Source organism: Myotis davidii, unplaced genomic scaffold (assembly GCF_000327345.1).
Source record: "Myotis davidii unplaced genomic scaffold, ASM32734v1 scaffold93, whole genome shotgun sequence".
Lineage (NCBI taxonomy): Eukaryota > Metazoa > Chordata > Mammalia > Chiroptera > Vespertilionidae > Myotis > Myotis davidii.
Genome location: NW_006292095.1, coordinates 1,714,239 through 1,723,337, shown reverse-complemented (window position 1 = coordinate 1,723,337; position 9,099 = coordinate 1,714,239). Strand labels below are relative to the sequence as shown.

The window sequence follows — 9,099 nt, the reverse complement described above, 5'->3', positions numbered from 1 at the left end:
TAATGCCTTCTTCTCTTTCCCAGCTCTATCTCCTTGTGTGAGTACCTTTTTTAGTCTACTTATATTACTGTTTCCACTTTATGGAAAACTGTGGTAATTTTCTGGGCCTACAAAAAAAAAAATTTAAAAATAAAAGAGGGACTTGAGCTAGGTGACCTTAGAGAAGGTCCCTTCTAACTTTAAATATTCCGTTTTCATTACTCAGGTAGCTGATTTTCAGAATGGATGCCCCAGAATGTCTTTATTTTAAATGTTTTTATTGATTTTAGAGAGAGAGGAAGGGGGAGGGAGACAGAAGCATCAGTCGCTGCCTCCTGCATACCCCCTACTGGGAATTGAGCCTTCAACCCAGGCATGTGCTCTGACCAGAATTGAACCAGAGACCTTTCCAGGCATTGGATGGCTCTCAACCAACTGAGCCACACTGGCCCGGGCACCCCAGAAAGTCTTGATGTTCACTCCATTGTTCCATCCTGACTGCTTCCTACAGTTTCTCTCCCCTCTCCCTTACTGCATCATCTTTTGCCCAGAGCTTTGCTTGATGCATTCTTTTATTTCTGCTCCATCCTATTTGTCCCTGGACTGACCACCCACTACTTCCCAATATTCTGTTGCTAGGTCATTCTCATGACATCTGTAGCAATTACATCTCCAAAATCTGCATGTTCAACTCTGACCTCTTTCTTGCGTCACTTGTCCCACCTTCCTGTCCATTTTGAATCTCTTATTGAAAAAGTGTCCAAATCCTTTCAGCCTTCCTTTGTGTTGTATATCCCACTTTCCCTTTATGTTCCTACTTTAATGACCTTCTACCTCACCTCGTTATCCCCATTTTATTAATCAGCCTTTCATTTGAAAGGACACTTTCTTTTTTTAAATTTTATTTTATTGTTTAAAGTATTACAAATAGTAGTACATATGTCTCCTTTTTTTCTCCATTGACCGTCCCTCGGCCTCCCCAACCCTCACGCCCCCCGCCCGCCCGCACATGCCTCACCACTCCCTTTACCCCCCGTGTCTTGTGTCCATTGGTTATGCTTATATGCATGCATACAAGGGAAAGGACACTTTCTTTATAATCCATCATTAGATCAAGGCCAAACCTCTTAACCTTGCATTTCTCCTAATCCACTGTAGCCAGCTTCACATGTACATGACTCTGAAATCCCCTTTTCAATCCTGCTAGCCTTTGCACATGCTCCTCCTTTGGGAATGCTGTTCCTGCACCTCCCCAACAGCCCTGTGCCTTTTATCTTTTGCCCCTTCCAGGGGAACTGCCCTGATCCGTCACTCACCATGGTTCTCCCTCTCATGGTTTCCTTTCCCCCTTTTGCCCACTCCACTCACTGGGTACTTGGCATCTCTGCTGTTGTTCCATGATCTCTGCCTGTGCTTGACAATCAGGACTGGCTTCTGGGTTTGGGGCCTGTTGAACAGACTTTGTGCTGTAAGTGAAGAGCACGCTTTCATTCACTGGCACATTTTCCACAATACCTAGCAAACAGAAGACACTTTCTAAGTTACTAGTTGAATGGATGAGAGAATTATTTTTCACTTTTCTCTTAGCACTTGGCATGACTGCCTCGTCACCTTGCTGATTAGTCATAGGGACTATTTTAGCTGAGAAACCTTTAGCTGGGCTAAATCTTTCTCCACACGTCCGCACTTGGCCTTTTAATGTGTTTTATTTGGAAAGACCAAGTGACACCAAAATGACTGGCACATAGTAGGAACATGGTCAGTTTTTATTGAGTGAACGAACATCCTGTCGCCCTTCTTACTCATTGCTAACTTAAATCACCCATGGCTGGCTGCCTTTTCAGTCTCTTCTAATCTCTGTGTTAGCCTTTTGCTCCATTTATCTTTCCATTTCTTCTCTATGGAATGTACCCCAAACAAAAATGTTCTTAAGGGAGTTTAGTGATCCCTTTGAATTTGGAGGGTGTTAAGTAGGGACTCATGGACACAACCTTTATAAACCTGTTTTTTTCTATAAGGAAGTCTAGCTGGTCCTATCTGTCCCTTAACTTGTGGTTTGTAAATCTGAAAAAAATATACAGGATCTGTGCTTTGGGATTCCAGGTCATCAATAAGAACTCCAGGTGTGACACACTCTCCAGTTATGTATCTGTCTACCTCATGAGCTAAGGGAGGGCTGCGGTAAATACCTGGATGCCGATCCTAACAAGGACAATAGAAGGAGGCCGTCGTTCTTCTGTGGCCAGTCCTTACCTGAGACTCTCTGTTTGCAGTATCTGTCCTAGGAATTCTTTTCTCTAATTGAAACATGAGAAATGAACTTTTAGGCTTTGATGCCTGTGCTCTGGCTTTCAATTTTTAAACGTGTGTATTATCACTATCACTACATGTTTAGACTTTTAAATAAACTTTCAAATGCCAAAATATTTTTCTTAACCTCAAATTCTTGTTTCCCACCTGATTTAAATCAAATGAGGTTCTCTTGGCTTCAGACAATTTTGATTCATTCTATCATGCTCCTCGGGTACTGTTTGTAAAATGTAGCACAGTCAGGCTGAACTAAGCTTTTTAAGGACTGATCCTGCCTACCAACATTTTGACTCTTTCACTCAGTCCAAGAAGCTATATATAGCAATACCTAAATTTCTTTAATTTCCAACTTTTAGTTGACAAAAATATCTGAGAATAAATGACTGCCCTAAAATGAGGGTTGACGTTTGTTATGTACAGTTGCTTAAGCATAAAAGTAGACAGCTATTAATAGTAATCAGTAGAGTGAGTGACCAGCCTGCCCTCTGCCCTCTGAGGACCTGGTGACAGTTCTCAGGCAGCAGGACACTTAGCGAATATTGCGTTCAGTCTGATCCGAGCTCTCTTCCTCATGAGGAGCTGCTTGGGGCATCTCACCTGCTCATGCCCTGCTATTTGCACTGAGTTCACATCTAGCCTCAGAGGCCTTGTCTTAGTCTGAGCATGTGTGCTTGTTCTAAAAAGAGTGAGTCTAAACTTTCATACCTTCTGCTTTTAAACACATCAACCCACACTTTTTTATATTACTAGAGGCCCTGTGCATGGATTCGTGCCCTGGTGGGGTCCCTCAGCCTGGCCTGTGCCCTCTCGCAATCCGGGACCCCTCGGGGATGTCGGACTGCCGGTTTCAGTTAGATCCTCGCAGGCCAGGATGCCTGCAGGGGTCGGGCCAAAACCAGCAGTCCGACATCCCCTGAGGGAGGTAGTAGTGCACGAAGTGGCATGATGCCAGGGAGGAGCCCACGCTCAGTAGCACTGCCGTGGAGGCGAGAGAGGCTCCCGCTGCAGCAGCTGCGCTCGTCAGCCGTGAGCCCTGTGTCTGGTGCTCATTGGTCAGCTGAGCGGCGCTCCCGCTGTGGGAGCGCACTGACCACCAGGGGGCAGCCCCCCTGACACTCCTGTCAAATACCCAAACAGGCCTTTTGTGAACCCACCAATAAACATTTTGAGTTATTGCACATCAGCACTCCCTGCCGGCCACTAGTTCATTTTCAATAGTAGCACCATCCCTGTGTGCAAGGTTGTGTTTGTGCATATTACAGGGTGTTATTGTACTTTGCTTTGATTCTTTAATAAAACTCAGTAAAACAAAAATGAAATGTGATAAGCATAAGTCTTTAAAAGCTAACACAATAGAAAACAAGATGGAATAGAATTTTTTTAGGCATTGAAAGTAGCAAGTCTTTCATTTCATTTGGACAATCAGTGGATCTAAGCCAATTTAGAGTGTAGTTGGTGACCTCAAGGATTCAAAGCTACGAGTTCTTTGCGTGAAAAAGTCAGATTCTTGTGGTGGTCCCAGTTCTGCTCACATAGCCAGGTCCCCTTCCCTTGACCTGAGGGGCATCTGCCTAAGCCCCATCCCTCCACCGTTTCTGTGCATTGGGAGTCAGACTGTGGGTCAGGCGCACACAATATTCATTTCTCACAGCACAGGCCATTTTGAAATGTAAAACGTTTTTGTAGGCTTAATGAAAACTCCCTCCCCTTTCCGCCCTCTCAGCCTCTGCGCTTAGATACCTTCATGAAAACAGAATCATCCATCGGGACCTAAAGCCAGAAAACATCGTCCTGCAGCAAGGAGAGCAAAGAGTGAGTGACCCTCCTGGGTCTTGGAAAGTCCCAGGGAAGCGGCTCTGGTGGATGAGGAACAAGCTCTGTGTGTTGGTTTATATTTGCGTTTCCTTGAGCTTACATTTGCTTTGATTCTCTGGGACTGCGTTCTGATCCGAAACAGAATTCAGCAAAGAGTTCTGGCTTGCAGGTTGAGGCAAGTTTGAATGGATCACATTGTTAATGGCCCAACTGGCAGGAATCTGATAAGGAAAATAATGTTTTTCTTCCCACCTCCAGCCCCCACCTTTGGGACTAGCACTTCTTGGAAATAGACTTTTTGTTTCCATTTGTTTGAGAGCGTCCACTTTTGATGCTCATATGGGAACCGGCTCTAAGTTGACTCTGGGTGGGGCTGAGAAGAGGCATTTGGAGCTGGCACCTGCCCAGGGAGCCTGGTCCAGCCTGCAGTTTCCCCAGAACTCTTGGTGGCCTCATCAGTGGCGCTCCTGCGTGTGTGGTGGTGATCTCCCCACGGGGCTCCGTGCTGTGCTTTTTCATGGCCCTGTTTGTTTAGCTGGGGCTGAGGAGCAGGGGCTCAGCTGAGAGGAATGTAGTAAATTGTGGGCCACTTAACTTCTCTGGTACAGCTTCCGCCAGCATTCTAGGCTGACCCGTGATATCACAGCGTTTACCTTTGTTTCAGGTCATACTCATACTCATCATTGGTTCTAAGAATTGAGAACTAAAGGTATTTACTTCTGGGAAGAGACCGGCCTTATCTTTCACATCATAAAGTCCAGGATTAGCAATGTTGAGGGCTGGTGCATGGTCTTTTAATGTTGACTTTCCTCTGGTGATTGGTCACAGACCCAGGGAGAAAGTATGCCTTTTTCCAGCATTTTTATAGCATAAGTTTGTTTCCTTTTGCCCTAAATCTACCATGATGAAGGCATTCTCCTGTGTATTTGGTGGTTCATAGGAGCTTAAGCTCTAATACCACCTGGAAATTCAGATATATCCCCTGTTCTGCCAGCAAATAATCAGATTCTCATAATTCTCAGATTTCTCCTCTTCCCTTTTTTTTTCAGTTAATACACAAAATTATTGACCTAGGATATGCCAAGGAACTGGACCAGGGCAGTCTCTGTACTTCCTTTGTGGGGACCCTGCAGTACCTGGTAAGAAATGGGGTTGTATGTTTGCTGATCAGTTTCTCTCCGACACTTGTGGGGCTCCTCACTATCCTCGCCTCCTAGCATCTCAGTCTTGCCAGCTCCTTGGATGTCTCCTAGGTGCATAGGGATTGTTGTATGAGGTCCGAGCCATCATCTATCTGGTCAAGTTAGCACTTCTGCCAGCAGAGGCCCTGTGGAAGGATGTGGCCATCTTCTCTGATGTCAGAAGGGCTGCTGATGCGTCCTCACACAGATCCAATAACCCCTGTCCTTCGGTATTTTGTCTGAAAATAAGAATTTAAATTAGATTCATACTGGTCTAGTGACACTACAGTTTCCATGAGGTGTCTCAGGGGCCACTGAGGAAGATCTGAGCTCTGAGTCCCTACCCTTTCTTATTTGGTCTGAATATTGTGGTTTTATTTGAGTCATTCATTCATTCAAGAAATAGTGATCAAGTGTAGGCTCTGTGCCAGGCACTGTACTAGGAGCCAGCAATGCAATGGGAAAGAAGACAAGCACTTCTCTGGCCTTTAGTAGCTTAGAGTTTAGCAAGAAAGTAGGCATTACCCTGAGACTTACACCAATAACTAAGAAATTGCAGTTGTGGTAAGTGCTGCAAAGGAAAAGTGATAAGAATATATATTAGGGGGACCTAACTTAGTCTGGGCCCTAAAGGATGAATTGGTGAAAAGAGAAGGAGAGGAAATCCCTCCAGGGATAGTACATTGGCAGACCAGAAAGTGTGACAGGGATCTAGAGAAGAAGGGAGAGAGTACCTTGAGTTGAAGTTGGAGAGAGAGGTAGAGGACAGACGATTCAGGGACTTGTTAGCTGGTTTAAGATTTTAGACTTTCTCCTAAAACATTTGGAGAGACATCGAAGGATTTTAAGTTGGAGAGAGAGAGATCAGGTTTACCTTTTGAAAAGATCGCTCTTGATAGGGTTGGAAGAATGAATTTCACTGAACAAGAGTAAAATCTTGAGCAAGTAGTAAGGAGGACATTGTGATAGGCAGTTCAGAGCTGATGGCAGCGGTGAGGATGTAGAAAATGATGTAAGCAGTGCTTAGCAAGAGACTTGGCAAGACGTGGTGATCGATTGCTTGTGGAGGCTAGCGAACCAGCAAAATGTTGATTGGGTAAAGGAGCCTGCAGTTTAAAAAACAAAAACAATAAAAGATTGAACGCCATTGGATTGGATGAGCTTAAATATGCTATCTAGTTCTTAAATATAAAAAAGAAAATAAATTCTAAGTCTTTCTGAGTGCATTTATACTCTCTACTTACCCACTGACTAGGGTGTAGGTTCCATCAGCTTATCCCCTGCTGTGGAAGAGAGTTTTCAGAGTGGGGGGCTATGGTTAAGGCACCTGTGTCCATATAATGAAATTACGTAGGTCCTGCCAAGTGTCCTCGGAATCCTAATTGACTTAGCAGCATTCTGGGGGAAGGGGAGGACCCCCACTCTCTGACCAGGATGCTCAGTGAAATCGTTCACTTGCAGGAGCCAAAACTGTCCATACAAGACACAGAGATTGACCTGCCCATCCCCCACCTTCCCCTGTGGTTTGGACTCCTTGGTCCGTCCGTAAGTGTCACACATTCAGCCAGACCACACACAGCCCTGCCTCCATGCCTTGCTTGTGATGGTCCTTTTTGGAATGTCTCCTCACAGACACTCATGTATGGGCCTTATTCCAGGCCTGGGCCTGGTCCCACTTGTGCTTCAAAGCTTTCCTTGGTCACCCCAGCTCTCTCCACGTGGGCAGCAGTCATGTATCTGGCTTTTTTCTTGCCTGATTGTACATATTCCATTTTCATTGTACACACGTCATAAAACACATCAGTGTAGGAGACGTGGCCAGCATTTAATGTGTGTACTGTGCATTTGGTATATACAGCTCTGTATCATTTTCCTTTGTTGTGTGTAGTCTATTTTCCCATTTGCCCAAGAGAAAGATATATGAGGTACTCTGATCTACCTGAAAATACCCTTTTTTAGTCAGTGAGGTACAAAAAAATCCTAGATACCACCACCTAAACACGGTCACCTCGTCACCCTGGAGCGGGCATGCCAGTACCTCCTGCATGGAGCCAGGAAAAGTGGGGGGCGTGACCGGAAGGGCTGGTTGCCCCCTCCTGCGGGGGCTCAGGTGTGTTTCCGCCACGCGCTGTTGCAGGCCCCGGAACTGCTGGAGCAGCAGAAGTACACGGTGACTGTCGACTACTGGAGCTTTGGCACCTTGGCTTTCGAGTGCATCACGGGCTTCCGGCCTTTTCTCCCCAACTGGCAGCCTGTGCAGTGGTGAGTGAGAGACCACGGCCCTGGGGACGGGGGCGGGTGGGATGGGGGTGGGGACTGGGAGAGTCTCCGGAAGGAAGGAGTATGTCCCTTTGTCTTTGTCGTGTCGCTTCACCTGTTCCCGTCTCACTGGGTGCTCCCAGGCTAGGCCTGAGGCATCTGTGATCTGTCTTCCAGAGAGCAAGTCCTGTTGGGACCCTGCACATAGGCGGTACGAGCTCCAAAGACCTAGAAAAGTAGAGCAGTTGTCAAGTGTGAGCATCATTAAATATAATACTGTACAAATCGCCTTTGTCCCGTGTTCAGTAGCAACAAGTCAACACATTCACAGGCTGTCGTGTAAATGTGTACACTTACCCTGGCAACAAAGCAAGGATATGTGTGCAAGACAAATGAGAAGTATTTACATGAAAATTTATTGTTGACAGTTTTTACTAAACCTGAATGTACATTTTTGTTTTAAAAGTATAAGAAAGTAGCTTAAAATACGAACCAAATAAGTTACAAAGAAAGATTTTCTAGTAAAAAAAACCAAAGGGTACAATTAAGTTTTTAAATGTCCTTTAACTTTTTTTGATTATAAAAATGTGTTATCATTATACATGTTAATCATTACTGAAATGCCTAATTTAAAAACTAACATTCCTTCCCTAGAGGGTTTTGCTCAGTGGATAGAGCGTCTGCCTGGGGAAGGGTCCTGGATTTGATTCCAGTCAAGGGCATATGCCCAGGTTGCAGGCTCGATCCCCAGTAAGGGGCATGCAGGAGGCAGCTGATCAATGATTCTATATCTCTCCCTCTCCCTTCTTCTCTGAAATCAATAACAATATATTTTAAAAAATAAATAAAAATTAACATTCCCTAAATTAGTTAGGTTTCTTTCAGAATTGTTCCTTGAGAGCTACACACTAATTTAAACTACTGTGGCTCAAATTTTTTGTTTGTTTTCAGTTTTTAGTTTTTTGGAGTAGTAATGTTTCATGGTTCAAACTTCAGACTTCAAACTTCAAAAAGTGTAAAAGAGTATACAGTGCAAGTCACGTCAGACTGGTCTCCCAGCCTGATTTCCTTCCCCACAGGCACCCGATAGCATTGGTTTTTGGTATGTTTCCACGGATGTTTCATACACATACAAGCAAATTTGGCTTGTACTTGTTTGTTTGTTTATTAATGTGTTTCTCCCTCTTTTTCACCTCAGTGGTAGCATAATATGAACTCTGTCTTATATGTGCTCCTAAAGCAGTTTTACAGGGTGAGATTTCTTTCACACACCTCGAAAACAACCACGATGAACATTTTTGTGTCTCTCCAGGCTCTTCAGTGTTTGTGTTATACTTAAAAAAACCCACACCACACAAATAAATTACATAGTCCCATAGAACCTGCTTTTCAAACTTAGTATTGAAAATGCTGTATGTTTTTCCATGTTATTTGTAATGTCTGTTTGGTGTGCTACCGCGTGGCCATTCTACAGCTTATTTAGCTTATCCCCCATTACTGGAAGCATGGGTGGTTTATAATTTTTACTTCTGAAAATAACACCAAAAAAAATCCT

The 9,099-nt window shown here is 44.5% G+C and overlaps 1 protein-coding gene across 6 annotated transcripts in view; it reads left to right on the top strand.

Moving 5' to 3' along the window:
- The window catches only part of IKBKB (inhibitor of kappa light polypeptide gene enhancer in B-cells, kinase beta), a 52,292-nt gene that overhangs the window by 23,745 nt on the left and 19,448 nt on the right, over positions 1–9,099 (top strand). For all 6 annotated transcript variants that reach the window (XM_006765533.2, XM_006765531.2, XM_006765532.2 and 3 more), the window contains exons 5-7: positions 4,013–4,101; positions 5,154–5,243; positions 7,423–7,547. In XM_006765533.2, coding sequence (XP_006765596.1) covers positions 4,013–4,101; positions 5,154–5,243; positions 7,423–7,547 — 304 coding nt within the window. The remainder of the gene's footprint in view (positions 1–4,012; positions 4,102–5,153; positions 5,244–7,422; positions 7,548–9,099) is intronic.